At 32.5% G+C, this 16955-nt stretch overlaps 2 protein-coding genes across 2 annotated transcripts; both read right to left on the bottom strand.

The window, feature by feature from the left end:
- Nucleotides 1-1983: 1983 nt before the first annotated feature.
- Nucleotides 1984-7164, bottom strand: LOC112513273. Its single transcript, XM_025119492.1, has 11 exons — nt 6984-7164; nt 5950-6890; nt 5268-5386; nt 5049-5168; nt 4531-4618; nt 3733-3824; nt 3153-3257; nt 2931-3040; nt 2435-2522; nt 2309-2344; nt 1984-2222 (listed from the first exon to the last, which is right to left on the bottom strand). Exons 2-11 carry the CDS (start codon nt 6863-6865, stop codon nt 2139-2141), a joined length of 1758 nt encoding a protein of 585 aa, XP_024975260.1. The 5' UTR covers nt 6866-6890; nt 6984-7164; the 3' UTR covers nt 1984-2138.
- Nucleotides 7165-11300: 4136 nt separating this feature from the next.
- Nucleotides 11301-12779, bottom strand: LOC112512763 (CBL-interacting serine/threonine-protein kinase 11). The gene has a single exon (XM_025118889.1). The coding sequence runs from the start codon at nt 12777-12779 to the stop codon at nt 11520-11522; it is 1260 nt and encodes a 419-aa protein (XP_024974657.1). The 3' UTR covers nt 11301-11519.
- Nucleotides 12780-16955: the final 4176 nt, after the last annotated feature.

Raw genomic sequence — 16955 nt, 5'->3', positions numbered from 1 at the left:
GGGGAAGAAGAAGGGGGAATTAGTGCATCAATCCTAGAACATGTCTGGAGGAACCTGAGAGAGAAAATAATATTTTAATTATATCCAACCAATTAAAGTTATTGAAGTAAAATGTGTAGGAGAGAGATATAATATTTTATTAAATGTATTGAATATTTTATTAATATTATTAATGATAGAATTACTAAAATAGAGTAACCCTTAATAATTCTCATATTAATGCCTCCTGAGACACACAATATGGGTTAACTTGATAAAGATTAGCGAGTTCATAAAATACTAAGGGGCTGTTTATCAAACACTTATTTGATAAACGTTTACCGGTAAAATTAACACTATCATTTACTTATCCAATAAGATTTTAGTCCACTAAAACGGTATCGTATGCAACAATTTACCTGGTAAGCGCTTACCGTGGTAACGCGCCTTCGCTTACCGGGTAAGACTTTTGGTCCTTGTCTCCTTTTTACCGAGGAAGATTCTTGATCCTCACCATATTCATCTAATAAATTAATATGACTTGATAAATATTTATATGAGTAAACCTTTTGTAAACATAGCGTTAAACAATGCATAATAATTAATAACATAGTTGATTACAACTAATTACCAAACATAAACATAGTTGATTACAACTAAGTACCAAACATATAACTGATGACTAATCAATCATAAGCTACTTTGATCTATTCGCTTTACTACCTGTGCCTAACATTATTACATTAATGATGAGAGTAAATTGCATTTTTGGACCATGAGGTTTCCGCTCATTATCAAGTTTAGTCCCTCTTTAAAACTAATTACAGTTTTGATCACTGTAGTTATCATTTTGTTTCACGTTTCGTCCCTCTTACTAACTCTAATTAAAAATAGTTAAATTTATGAATATTATGGTCCTTTTACCTTTTTTCGTTTTCTCTTTTGGTTATATTAGATTATAGAGTAAAGAGAAACTACAAATTTGGTCCCTACAGTTTTGGAATTACAAATTCGCCATTGTGGTAAGCAAAAACCGCCATTACCTTAAATCCACAACGGTTTTGGTCATCTTTGCCTCCAAAGTTCAAAATCCTCCATTTTTCTTTATTACACCAACGTAATTTTGGTTCCAAATATGTTGGAGAAGAATCTCATCTGCATTTTGAAAACTCATTCGACAGTTATGGAGAACCCATCTTAGAGCTTTTAACAGTTATAGAGAATCCATTGTTCCTGCACCTCCATGGACCCCATTTACGTTTTTCGTTTTTCAAACTCTAACATACAAAACCAAGATACAAGCTCAGACGTAAAATCCATGATACAAACCTCGAACCTAAATCAATATTCAAACTAAACCCTATAACTACCAAATCACATACACCAACTATGTAGCTTAGACTATGTTTGGCAAACTAGCTGGTTGGCTGATGAACAAATCATGTTTGGTAAAATTAATTATGTAAAATGGCCAAAAGAGCATTTTGAAAAATTAATCAATTATAATATTTCAAAATATAATAATAAATATAATACATTAACTAATACAAACATGATGCTAAAAAAATTAAAAAATATATATTATATCGATCAAAAGAATTTTAAATTGATTATGATATACATTATAATATATGGATTTGTTTAAACAATTTTAAGAAAAAAACTTATTATTTATGATTTTAAATAACCATTACATATAATATGAATAAAAATAAAAATGGTCTATCTAGCATATCCTAATTAATTAATAATGTTTCAAAAAAAAAAAATAATTAAATTAAATATTTTATTCAAATTATTTAACATATTTTTATTATGCAACAAAACAAATGTAACTTTAACTTTTATGTTACATAAACAATGTTTAAGGCTATGTTTGACAAACTAACTGATTCTAATTCAGGAATAACTTCTTTTTTCAAGATCAGTAATAATAATAATAAAACAAAAATCATAATTTACTCTATAACTAATAAAACAAAAATAAAAGCTCAAAGGACCAAAATACCCTTAAAGCTAACTAACCTAATCAACTAGAGTTTAAGGAACCAAAGTGAAACGAAATAGCAACAAAATTGTAATCAGTTTTAACTAGAAGATGATGTGTTGTTTATACGTAATTATAGCAGTAACTTGAAAAAGAAAATGGCTAAATACCGCTAGAGTCGGGCGAAGCGAGATATATTAGAAAGCACGGTTCTTAAACTTCGTATCCCAGCTCCAGTTTTCGAGCTAACCATCATCTGCAATCAAACGAAAGCCGAATAAACTCGTGTTGTTTTTGGGAATCAGACTATAAATATAAGATCAACATTATTGCTATCGTTACCAAGGGTTGAACAGCGGATTTCTTCGTTTTGAGGCTCTGTACGATCAGATGAATTGTATCCGTTAAATCAATTCTGTCATAGAAAGAGACCTAAAAACCTTGCAAGTATAAGCAAGTGCATTTTACCTCCTCGATTTGCATTGCGCGTCTAGCCACATCTATGGGGAATACCAAATCTGTTTTCGTCAATACTATCTGGTATTTGGTTTTAGACCTGGCGAGATTCAAAACAACAAGAAACATATTAACTTCTAACAGAAAACAGTCGCTCTACTCGTCAGGACAGAGAACAAATCTACTTACATTCCCCGGGGCCCGCCTCTGGGATATACCGGACTCGTATGGTTTGGTTTATTACATGAATATATGTATATATGATCAGTTTTTAAGGGTTAGGTTCCATTCACTTATACCACATTTCTTGATTAAAAGGTGTCCCATTTTCATTTCCTCTTGGCATCAAGTGAGAGCCGATACCAAATCTTTATTTCTTCGTATAAATGGGACCCACAAAATTAAAATTAAAAAATCCCAGATCTTATTGCACGTGGTCCAAATGCAGTGTCGATCAAGATTTCAATCAAATTGACTTGCAGGTATAGAGCAGAGTCGGTATACTTACTTTTCCATTAAATCAACGAGTTCATGATCCCTTGGCTTCATACCCCATTTTGTGTCGATGAGAAGGCATACTCGTTTAAGGCCTTCACGGGTGGATACATACTCTTTCACCTACAAATTACCAATAAGTCAAACAGACCAACTAGTTTTCCAACGAAATGGCAACAATATTATGAAACGACAAGTAATTATACAATCACTAAACAATTCTTATCACGCTTACAAGTTCTTCCCACGATTCTTTGACTTCTTCTTTTGCATAAGCAAAACCATATCCAGGCAGATCAACTAAGCAGAGCTTTGATCCAAGGTTGAAAAAGTTGATAGTCTGCACAAGATTTCATGAGCATCAATGTTTTTGTACTTTTAAATTATTTCGCAACTTACTCTACTCTACGGGGTGGAGGTGACGTCAGCGTACATCTCACTTGTAACATCTCAGGCTAAGCGTACCAGATATTGTCCGCTTTTAAAACGTGTCTGGTAGAGGAGGTATCGAGTCTCTTATAAGACAACCTTATAATTCTCATCTTCAAACATATATATAAGTCATGCTAAAACCATTATGTAAGGAAAATTGTGAGACCCTAATCGGTTGGGGAGGGGAACGAAGGTTGCCTTCCTCTATCAAACATGTTTTAAAACAATGAGTCCAGGTGTTGACAAAACAGACAATATCTAGAACGGTTTCCAGGGATGATGCATCACCACTCTGGGTTTGTTTGATTTGGTGTGGTCTTGGTGAATTATCTGGAAAAGGTGTACAAAAAGACAAATTTTGAGCAAGAAAGATGATGTAGCACCTGAGTGAGACCAGGCTTGTCAGACGTTCGTACAACACCCCATTGTCTGGTAAGTGAGTTTAGCAAAGATGATTTCCCGACGTTTGACCTACCTAATAAGAAATCAAAATTTAAGCCACAATATTTAGGAAATTTATGTCAAACAGACAGGAAACCTAGAATATAAGCTATGTCCGGCAAACTAGCTGATAAGCTAGATGTTGCTGATAAGCCAGCTGGGTGATACTAGTAAACTAGTAATGGTTGGTAAAAACTAGTTGATAAGCTAGTTGACAAAGTATGAATGAGTGTAAAAGAATTAATTGAGGGAGTTTCTGAATACACTTTATACTTCTTACATATTGATGCGGGTATTTAAAGTTCATGTAAAACAATTAGAATGTATTTCCAAAAGTAATCAAGTCAAAATGCCTATTAACGTTATTCGCAGATATCTAGCATAAAAGTTCAAAAAATCCTATTAGAAAATAACTTAGGGGCCGTTCACCCAAACACTTACCCAGTAAGGGTTCCTGGTAAGATTCAACACCACCACTTACCTTGCCAAGTAAGATTTTAGTGCATCAAAATGGCATCGTATGCAGCAATTTGCCCAGTAAGTGCTAATAGGGTAAGAGTCGTCACCCTCACTTACCGGGTAAGACTCTCAATCCTTCCCATCGCTCTTACCGGGTAAGATTTTAGTTCCTTTCAATGTTCATTGGTAAGGTAACGTGACTTGGTAAGCGCTTACCGGGTAAGCGTTTCGGAAACGGCCCTCAATGTCACAGAAAAAAAAAATTGAATGAAGATTTTTACCAGCAAAAGCAATTTCTGGAAGATCGGGAGATGGAAAAGATGAAGAAACTTTTGCAGCAGCGAAGAATGCCAGTTTATTCCTGAAAACCTGCAAAAGATATTCAGGCCCCATTGACATATGCAAGGATGGCAAAAACAACTTGGGAGCTGTTTGGTTGGCTTTCATCAAGTTTTGTATGGGTAAAGCTATCAGTATGGATTAATCTATCTATATAGATTGCGAAGGTTTTTGTTTGGGAGGGTTTTTGATAGATGGAAGGAACGGGTTTTTTAATAGGGAGGGACAAGTTTGGAAAAAACTTGGATTTCTGCATAAAGCTCCCCCTAGAATCTTACTGAATAAGCCACTTTCTATATCATTAAGCCACTACCAAACAGTCATGTATAGCTGACCGAATAAGTTGAGTCCCATTAAGCTGCTAACAAACATGCCCTTTTAAGAAAAACTACTGAAAACTGTTTATACATTCTTCATATGCAATTCGTTTAGCTCAAAAAGTAAACAAATGAAAGCTTACTGATTCTTCGATTCGCTCTCTTTCTGAGCTTGTAGAAAAGGGAATATTATCTAAAGGGGAAGAAAGTTCAATATTATATCCCGCCTTTCTGAACTCAATTTCACGCCGACGCCCCAATATCTGCAATGATAAATAGCCAAGAATAACAAGACAAGGTAAGTAGGTTAAGATAGCAATATAAATCAAACTTATAACAAAGGTCCAACCAAGCCAAATTACATTTTCCTCCACAAATGATATGATAGAAGGGCTTGGTTGTATTGCCCGAAACTGTGCATTTTTGGACAATTCAGTATTTTCTTCGTTATCTGAATCTTCCTTTTGCTCTGTGGTATTATCTGAAAAGCAAGCAACCAGAAAATTGAGTATATTGACAGACCCATGAATTTTACTCGAGAAATAGGATGGTATGTGAGCGAGGAGGGGCTGTTTGGTTGATTTTCCATTAAGTCTTGTATGGATAAAGATATATGTGTGGATTAATCTGTCTGTATAGATTGAGAGAGTTTTTATTTGGGAGAGGTTTTTTAATAAATGAAAGCGGAGTGTTTCTTAACCTAAAGGGGCAGGATTTTAAAAAACTTGACTTTTTGCATAAAGCTCCCCTCCAAAAACTTACTAAATAAGCCACTTTCTATATCATTAAGCCACTACCAAACAGTCATGTATTGTTGACCGAATAAGCTGTGAGTTCCGTTAGGTTCATTAAACTGCTAACACACAAGCCTTTAAGTCAAACATTTAAATTACCTGACAGTAATGACAAAACATAAGAATTTTGTGGCAACGAAATGTAGAACACAGAACTTATTTGCATTCATCATAATATGTAACTAGAATCATATATGATATGCCAAGTATTGAAAACATGATCACACATTCATGATATATTTATACTAACCAATGGCAGGTATGCTATCATCAAACCGCTTATTTGCAGTATCATTTGGATATTCTATCCGCATTATTCGCCTCTTCCTCCTTGGTCGATCAAACATTGCCACTGAATCATCAACCAAGTTCTTCTTGTTTTGAAATTTCTTCTTTCCAAATTCACTATCCTCGGCTGGACCGGTCTGCTTCAATCGTAACTGCTTGCTAGTCTCGTGTTTTCCCTCTCCATTGTTCCTCAACAAAACACTCCTGTTCTCACGATGTTCAGTATTCTTTCGTCTATCACCTCCATCTGGCGTTTCCCTTCCATTAGAATGTCTATTTTGGGAAAGAGATGCAGAAGCACGCGATCCCCTTCTTGCGGTTTCATTGCCTTTAACGAGGTCCTCTTTACCAGCATTCCATCTTGCTCGAGATAAACCCTTTCCAACCGGAACCTTCGCCTTATTATGGAACTTACTTTCACCATTGCTATCATTATTAGCATAAATCCTCTTTCTCTTCCGGTCAAAATCTCTTCCTGCAAAACCATTACTTTCATTCCCCTGAACTTCCCCTACATTTCGACCTCTATAATTCGACTTCAACCCTCTTCCCCTGAAGTCTTTCTTATGCAAATTACCATCAACAGAGGATCCATTGTCAGTCACAACTCTTTTACTTCGATCACCTCGGAATCGATCATTCTTTGACTTCATGTTATCACTCCTCCCACTTCTCTTGAAGAATTCATCTTCAACATTGGAGACAATATTATCAGTTTTAACTCTTGTACTTTGACCTCTCCTATCATTGCCTCCAAACCCCTTTTTCTTAAAATCGAGGGTTTTAACTTTATCCCTAGACGAATTGACAGATTTCCCTAATGCGAACTTTGCTCTTTTCTTAAGATTACTATACTTCGAGCTCGTTTCTTGATACATTCTTCACCACTTCACGAAACAACCACTAAACCAGAACAATCAACAATGTTTTCAGTTTACTAAAATCATTCAAACGAAAAAGTAGGAATGTGTATGGAACTGAAGAGGAATGACAGACCTATGTGTTCGGTAGATTGAATTTCATCAGCTTCCTTTGTGTCACTGTTGTGATTTCTGCTTACAGAAAGTTTAATTTCGCAATCATTTCTTCCATTTCCGAATTGTGTTGCCGCGTAATCAACCTGGTTTCTTCGGGAAACTGTGAACTATTCTCTCTCTCTCACTCGTTCTCGTATGCCCTTTTCTTTCTTTCCTTTTTGTTTTTGGACAGCCAGAAACCCTTGTGTGATTTGTTTGGGCTTGGCCCAATTTTAACACAGAAAAGGCTTGGTAAGTGGGCTTAGTTTGGGCCCTTGACGGATAAATTTAACATCAAACTACTAAATTGTGATGGCCAAATCGGCCCGGCCTGGACCGATTGGGGTTTTTGGTAGTTTCTTGGGACCGGGATTGGGACTGGGATTGGGACCGGTTATAGATCGTCCCGGTCCGACCTAAAAATTCAAAAATAATTTTATAAATAAATGTATTTTCAAATAATTTATAATGTATTTTTATAAGACAATGTAATTTTAATTATATTAAAACGTATTTTTTAAAGTGTACTTGAGTGACCCAATTGTAATTTTATAATGTATTAAAAATATATATCATTTAAAAAATTAATTTTTTAATGCCGGGACCGATGGCCCATAACCGGTTATGAAAAAGCATGGGACCGATCAAGCCCGACCCGTGATCAGTTTTTGTCATCACTACTACTAATACAGTCCCTGTGTTTTATAAGAAAATTATGGATTAGGTCCTTCCAATTTGTATTTTCTTATGGATTGAATACATGTGGTTTCATTTTCATTATATAACTGATCTCTTGCGCTAACTTTGTTAAATTTGCTCTTATTTTCGTTATATATCAAGGGTATATTTTGTCTTTTTCATTACCATTTTTTCTTTTATTTAATTATATGAAAATAAAAGAGTAAATTACGGATTTGGTCCTTATAGTTTGTGAATTGTTATGGATTTGGTCCATTTTCTTTCATGTATCAAATAATGAATCTCCATGTATGCAATTTGTCTTGGATTTTGTCCCTTCTTCTGACAATCAATTTCATTATTGACAAAAACAACAATGATAAAAAAAAAAATATCAGCTTCTAAATTAAATGGTTACTGTAAAAACCATTATCAATATACCAATAAATTGGGTAGGTTAATTAGTAGATAATTACCATAAATATCTCTAGAAAAAGTGATGGTTACCCCCTGCCTTCCAAAGATGCTTAGAGGACAGCCCAGACGCAACACCCAAAAGAGTTAGCGTGAACTACTTGACTATTTGTTTCGACAACAAAGAAGTCATAATAAAACATCTTTAACAAAAATAAATTTTTAAGTTAGTTTTAAATTTGAAATATAAATGTATAGTATGTATATAAATCAACGATCCGGTTGGCAATCCTCTCTTCGGTCCTAGCTGAGTTCTGTCTCGCACCCGACTTTAGAAAAAAGTGGTGTAAACTGGCTCGATTCCAAACTGTACCGTGAACCAACTACATACTAGAGTTTTCTTTGATTCGAATAATATAAATTTAATATATAGTATCATTCAAGCTTGAATGATAGATAAATCGATTTGATTTTGATTATGAACTGTATTAGACCTAACCAATAATAGGTTTCTATGAAGTTTAGATAAGACCGGTTAGGATTAGGGTCTTGCTCTTAACAGAGTCACCTAGGTAATTAACGGAGGACTTAAACTACAGATTGTGGATGGTTGAACTTGATAATCTCTAGTTCAGGCTCGTTAAGGTTTATTTGTGGTTTATTCATATGTTCACCACACTCGATGGATACGGGTATCCCACTCACCGAAATGTGTTGTTTTTGGTTTAGAATTTTATCCATTGTTTCCTGTGATGTTTTGAGTACATAGTGTTATCCGTAATTTATAATTTTGGGTTATTCGATTGAGTATTTTGATTTAGAGCTTTCATCACGAAAATGATAGATTTTGAAACTATGTTGCTTTTACGATAAAGACATTCCATTTGATAAATTATATTTAATAAACAGTCTTTCAATTTTAATGTTATATATTTTTGATGAAAACTGCTTGAACTCAATAAATCAAAGTGTGCTTTATGCTTACATTTTTAAACAAATTTGTTGTCATGATTACTTATTCACCCGACTGTAGAAGGAATTAAGATGGCCTTATAAAGTACTGAATACTTCTTTTATCTGACGCGTTTTAAAACCGTGAACCCAACTGTGAACAAAGCGAAAAATATCTTATTAAGTCAGCCTAATATGTTACATATTAAAGTCGAGGGTCTTGCGTGAAATCTTATAACTTATCACGGGTTTTCAAATGTTGCTATCCGAACTTGTCATGTGTTTCCTTCACTTATCGAAACATCACTTTCTATGTCTCTAGACATGCATTTTCTTTTGACAACGATTCATCTGACTCTAATAAAAGATATATATCGATAAACCTTTCATTTAAAAAGCAGTAAGGGGCCGTTTACCAAACACTTATCCGGGCAAGTACTTACCAAGTCAAGTTACCTCACCGGATGAATATGGTAAGGACCAAAAATCTTACTCGGTAAGAGCGAAACAAGGATCATGAATTTTACCCGGTAAGTGAAGGTGACGATTCTTATCACAAATGATATTTGCCCTTGTTTATTTAGGCGTTAGACATAAATAAAACCCCAAACCAAACAAAAAACCAAATAAACGAACTTCCAAATCAATTAACCCAAACAAAAGAAAAAGACGTTTAGGGAGAGAGAATCAAAGGATTTACAACATAAAAGGACTTGGTATGATGCAATTTGCGTATAGGTTTTTATTTACCCAACCGGAGACGGCGACAGATGGGTTATGCAAAACCCAAATTAAAATAAATTCACAAATCAATGAATACCAAATACTTTGATAGAAAGGGAGAGCGAGTTCAAGGAGAGCATTTTATTTCTTTCTGAGGAGGGTATCAAACGCAATTCTGGTGGAAGAGTTGGTGATCGGAGATAGGTGCAAGGGCGGAAGAAGGAAAGAAGAAAGGGTGTGTTGTGAGATGTATAAGAGAGTAGCAGATAAGAAGAGGAGGGCAAATGAGGAAACGAAGGGTTGAATAAATAGCTCAGTCTATATGACTCTATTTTTACTGACCGATTAAGTCACATCTTGATGATTAAGCCAAAAAGGAACTACCATTTATAGCTTAGTGAATAAGTCATATGGCTATTAATCCCGTTAAGCCAATATCGAACAATCACTTAAGCTACTAACAAAACAGACTTTAACGCTCATTTCTTCTTGATAACACCGGGGGAAAAATCAAATGTAAAATAAGATGTTGATGCCAAAGCATCTCTGATAGAATCCTCGAAATCTAATTTTTAAAAATTTTACAGGTTTTTTACTATAACAGATTTTTCAGACATTCATTAAAATAAATAAAAAAGTGGAAAGTGAGTAAATATCTTCATATTTGGAGAAAAAAGAGAAAAGAATCTTTAAAATTAAATTTTTAAAAGCAAAGATGAGATATATCAAATATTTTTTTTACTTAATTTAAAGGAGGAAAAAAATAAAAAAGTACCACTTTATAGAGAGTTTATTATATATTAAAAAATTTATTGAATATTTTAATGTTAAAAGTATTTTCGAGAGATTTTCTATAAGCTTTTTAAAATTAATAATCGTAAAAAAGTTATGTTACTAAAATATTAAAATAGATCTAATACCCAAATAAATTATAATTAAATGGAAATATATTCAATTTGATTAGTAGAGAATAGAAAATTATAATTTTTTTTTTATTAACATTAAATTTATGATTTTTTTTCCTTTTTTTTCATGATTTTTTCTATATTAGAAAAAGTATTAAAAAATATATTTTTGATAATTAATGTTATAACCTTGGGGAAAAACCCAAAGATGTTTTATATACAAAATAAAACTAGTTAAAATCATAAAAATTTACCCACGTTAATAATGTTCATATTTACGATGTCCTATAAACAAACGGGATCGTTTACTTGACTCTTACACGAAAAACATTACCAGTAATATTCAAGTTCTTCATTTAGCTTACTGGGTATGTTATATTTTTATCCTATAAGCGTTTACAAGGTAATAGTGGTCACTTTTACCTACCAACTATCAAGCTAAGACTATCGATTCTTGTCATCCATCTTAGCAGGTAAGATTCTGAATCATTGTCTTCCTCATCCGATAAGGTAAAGTAATCAAATATACACTTATTAGGTAAATTTTTAGCAAAACAACACATTACGGATAATATTTTTTTTCTTTTTTGTTTTATTATATAAACCTTATAAAACAATGGTTGTACAACACAAAATGAAGACGTTACAATTTCTCATGTTATGTACAAAATCATTATTACTATGTTGCCCATCAAAAAAATGTTTGTTCACCTACCCTCGTTTTTACTCTTGACTCGAGAGGGTAAATAACATTTATTTTAAAAAACAAACAAAAGATGTCAATAAATATGTTTATAAATGATCAAGTACATTACGCCCGACACGTGGCCCGCCGCCGGCGACCACTAGTTCTCGACTACCTGTACATCCCGCCGTTCAAGTAACTCCGATCTAATTTTGTTCTTCCACAACTCATCGTAGAAATCCGTACCTCCGCCAGTACTTTCAACCTGGACCACCACTAAGCTTTCCGTTAGCCGGAAAACCTCCAATCCGATTACATGTTTACCGTTCTGGGCAACCAAATCCACACCCCATTCCTTCCGCTTCTTTAACCTCACGTTTGCCTCCTTCACGATCTCCTCCACTTTCTCGATGACTTTTTCCGGCGACTCGGACATCACCAGCCTTTCGGCTTGTCCCGGGGAGTTAAGTGTCCCGTCAAACAACGGCGAGAGGTTTAAACCGGAGGAGAACGAAATTATGTCGAATGCGTTTAAGGATAATGATTTATCATCATCTTCTGGCTTCACGACCATTTCTAGTTGATCGTCTACCTTCACTTCTTTATATCCTTTCTTGAACCACGGGTCAGATTTGATCTCATCGATTGTGATTCTGGTCTCTGGTTTAGTGTCCAGAAGACGAGATAAGAACCGCCTGAGATCCGGCGACATCCATTTAGGGCACCGATATTCGCCTTTGTAGATCTTCTTATACATCATCATGAGGTTTGAATCGTTGAACGGTAGGTAAGCAGCGTTCAACACGAACAGAATGATACCGCATGACCAGATATCCGCCTTCGCTCCGTCGTATCCTCTCTTGGTGAGGATCTCCGGAGCGACGTACGACGGCGTGCCGCATAGCGTGTGCAACAATCCATCGGCTCGGATCTGTCCAGTAACAGCACTCAATCCAAAATCCGAAACCTTCAGATCTCCGTTCTCATCGATTAAGAGATTCTCAGGTTTCAGATCTCTGTGGTAAACTCCACGAGAATGACAATAACCAATGGCAGAGATCAATTGTTGAAAGTACTTTCTGCTATGTGCTTCAGATAGACGACCCTTGGCAACCTTCGCGAACAACTCACCACCTTTCACAAACTCCATCACGAAATAGATCTTCGTCTTCGTGGCCATAACTTCATACAATTTAACGATGTTCGGGTGCCGGAGTCGGCGCATGATATCGATCTCGCGCTTCACGTTCGACACGAGATTAGCGTTATGAGCGATTTTATGCTTATTGATTACCTTAATGGCGACGCTGTGGCCGGTATTGATGTCCCTGGCATAATAAACCTTGGCGAAAGCGCCGCAGCCGAGAAGTCTTCCGACCTCATACTTGCCGAATAAGGAATTCGCCGGCGACGGAGCCATGCCGGGCGTGATATAATCGACCTCTGGCATCAAAGGATCCCAGAGATCGAATCGGAATTGGGGGGTAAATGTTCAATAAAAATGATGGAGATCGGAGCAGATTTTGGGGGTTTCCGATTCGGATGTCTGATTGATTTTTTTTGGGCAGACAAATTTGACGGTTTAAGTTTGAAATTTTTGTGCGGTCTGTATCACCAATAAAACAGCGGAGCGTTCGCTGTTTATTTCATGGGATTTCATTTTTCACATTTTTAAATTTTATTTTTTAATATTAAAAACTTTTCAAAATAAGGAGAAGGTGGTCTACTTTAATAATTGACTTCCAGACTCTTCGATAATTATTGTATAATATGGCGGGAGCTATGAATTTTAACGATTTTAAAGTTTCACTGATTTTATAAGATAAGATTTAACGATAATATATGTTACACTTGGTCTTTACATATTAATATAATTTGAATAAATAAGAGTTATGGTTCCAATTACAGACTATCGATGRAAAAAAAATTGTATGACAGTTTAAAATCTAATATATTTAAAATTCAACATATTTAAACGACTTCATAAATGTGTTCGATTTACATCAAGAGCAAAGAACCAAGAAACTTGAGTTTTAAGATAAACACTCAAAATCAATAAAGAAAACTAAAAATTTGACAGATCATAAGCCATGAAAAGACCAAAAAAGATGGGTTTTAGAATGAAATTTCAACTGTTTACCCTCTTTTTTGTCCAGAAACTCAGATTAAGGTTGAATTAATACATGTATATATATATATATATATTTTGAAAAAAACCCAAGAACATATTAATTCAGAATATATTATACAGTGCAATTTGGACAGCCTAACCCCAAAATATATAGTATATATATAAATAAATAACTATAAAAGTATAAATCATAAATATTAAAAATATTTTTTCATAGTATATATAATATATAATAATATAATTAAGTCAAAAACTATTCAATATTAAACTCATTTCGAAGGTATTAACGAGACGATTATAATGATGTAACTTGTTAAAATAAAAATGTATTTTTTAAACATGTTTTAATTGATATACGATTATGTATATTAATTTGATAAAGATTTAAAATAAAATATTTAAAAGTAAATGACGTAAAGTAAATTAATTAACTAATTATAGGGGTATAAAGTGTAAATGTAAAATTAAAATTTTAAAAAGGTATCTTGGTCATTTACTATTTTAAGACTTTAATATTTTTGTTAAATTTGCTTTATAAGATAGTATATCGATAATTATTAGATGTTTTCACAAAGAAAGATCAAGTGATCAGAATGATTAAGATGTTCTCATAGTGTAAAATAAAATATAATTTTTTGATAATTATTTATAATGAAATTAAGATGCTGAATGGTTAAGGAAAGTCTACGATGCATAATTATTCAAATTATTTTATAACTATTAAATGTCGTATTTCTTTTTTGCCAAACAAAATTCATATTTTAACGATTCAGATATTGTCTCTTAATAAGAATATTAAGAGGTAAACAAACAAAAAACATATTTATGGTGGAATAGTATATAAAAATAATATTCTTTTGATACTTTTTATAAAGGTTAAATTATATTGATGTTACTAAATAAATTATTTTTGGTAGATATTTGGCCTAAAAACTAGTGTCAAATATGTTAATCTCATCAATATATATATATATATATATATATATATATATATATGGTAGATATTTTTTTTTCACAATCAAAATCATAGAGACCAAGATAAGAAAATTGATTTTGATTGGGTAAAAGACAAAAAAACAATAAAAATACTGAAAATACATATCATTTAACGAAAAAATTTCAACACTGATAAGAAAGAAACCAAATCCAGATATTTTTACAAACCACAAAATAGATCTTGTAATTTCTAAATTGCCTGAAGGAAAAAATGTACTTTTTGACAAAACCACACGGACCAATTTTGTAGTTTACTCTTTTTTTTGTTATACTAGATTTTAGACTAAACTACAAATTTAATCCTTGTGATTTGTCAAAAATAACACTTTTTGTCCCTATAATTTAAAATTACAAGATAACCTTCGTGGTTTACAAAAACGTCCAGATTTGATCCCGTTCTCTAATGACCGTTAAAAATTCCATTAAATGATAGATATTTTCGTCTTTTTTTCTTTATCCAATCGAAGACCACAATGACCAAAATTATATAATCGATTTGATTGAGAAAAAGATAAAAAAAAAATTGATAAAATGATAAAAATATCTCTCAATTGACGTAATTTTTTAAAGTTGTTTGGTCAATCCATAGATGTAGATTTCACAACTTAATTTCTTTTTTTGTAATTTTAATAATGAATTTGATTTCAAAGAAAGCACGAACTTGTTCATTTTCATTGTTTACTATTTTCATCCGTCAGTGTTTTCGTTGTTTTTTTAAAGAGTGAATTACACTGGTGAATTCTATCATTTGCTTAAATTTTGGATTTGATCCCTAAAACAAACTATCTACACTGATGGTCCATAACTTTTCATTTTTATAACATCCATTGTCCCTTCACTTAACAATATAAGTTAGCAGCCATTATAAAGAACTAATTGGTCCTTGAACAAATTATAGGGACCAAAAGTGTAGTCTACTCTAAAATTTAATTTAATTCCCGGTTTTTTAAATTTTTATTAAAAAAATTTATATATCCAAATACGAATCAAAAAATAAAGTATACATTAAATACAAAAATTTATATTATTAAAAAATTAAACTCACTAAAAGTTTTAACGTTAAAAAATCTCGAGTTTAAAAAAAATAAAGGGAATCAAGATAAATTCATATATCTTTTAGGTTGTGAATTGAAATATGCGAGCAAAATATTAAAAATTAAGTTCAGTTGACGTGAGATTATTAATATATAATCAAACTACATATAATTTAAATAACAACAAAATAAAAATTATAAATTAAGATTAAAAAACATTGATTGTTCAAATAATTAAGAAAAACTATCACTATAACAAAATTAGGTTTATATGACACTAAAAAAATTTGGAAAAATTAAGCGTCCTAAAACCAAATTTTTTTATAGAAAACCTTTTTAAATGGTGTGAAATAAATTTGTTAATGCGATACTTTATATTATAATTGTCAGTGTTTTTTAATCTTAGTTTATAATTTTTATTTTGTTGTTATTTTAATTATTTGTAGTTTGATTATATATTGATAATCTCATGTTAACCGAACTTAATTTTCAATATTTTCTTCGCATATTTCAATTCCTAACTCAAAATATATATATATATGGATTTATCTTGATTTTCTTTGTTTTATCTCGATTTGCTTTGTTTAATAAAAAAAATTAAAAAAAAAGTCGTCAATCACATTAAATTTTAGAGTAGATTACACTTTTGGTCCCTACGGTTTGTTCAAAACCGATTAGTCATTCATAACAATTGTTAACTTACATTGTTAAGTAAATGAACCATGAGTGTTATGAAAATGAAAAGTTATAGACGACCAGTATAGATAATTTGTTTTAGGGACAAAGTCCAAATTTTGAGCAAACCATAGGGATTACCAGTGTGATTCACTCTTTTTTTAATAAACTTGTCAAAACATTTTAGACTATGCACATAACGTGATGCAAGATAAGTAAAATGTCAGATCAATACACATGATGTGATACTATATAACTGTAAAAAAGACATGATGCTTGATAAGCATCATGTCGTGCTCATGCATGTAACGTGGCGTGTGATAAGCAAAACACCACATTTGGACACAAGACATGACATAAAACAAACAACACGTTAATTGATACCAACTTGTTCTCTAGTAACGTACATTATTTGAAATAAAAATTTATCTAAAAACGATTCCCTAAATCCTAAAATAAGTGTACATAATGAAAAAAAACGTCCATTTTTTGAAAAATTGTAAGGATTATACTTTTAATAAACAAAATGACATTTTTACCCATACGATTAATAGTAAAGTGAGGAAGTATGCACTTATTTTTGGAAAATGGACGCTTATTTATGACGAAAGGATTTAGTCACCGTTCTAAAAGTCTTGTCAAAACAATTGTCATGGCGCCAACGCTCAACACTATTATACGACATCACGTTAAGCTTATGACACATCATGACCTAATATGCGGTTTTTGAAACACGATATTTGATTGATTTATTTATTAT

This window comes from Cynara cardunculus (genome assembly GCF_001531365.2).
Source record: "Cynara cardunculus var. scolymus isolate 2C chromosome LG 5, CcrdV1, whole genome shotgun sequence".
Taxonomy (NCBI): Eukaryota; Viridiplantae; Streptophyta; class Magnoliopsida; order Asterales; family Asteraceae; genus Cynara; species Cynara cardunculus.
Note: the sequence above shows the minus strand (reverse complement) of the source record. Positions and strands in the feature narration are given on the sequence as shown.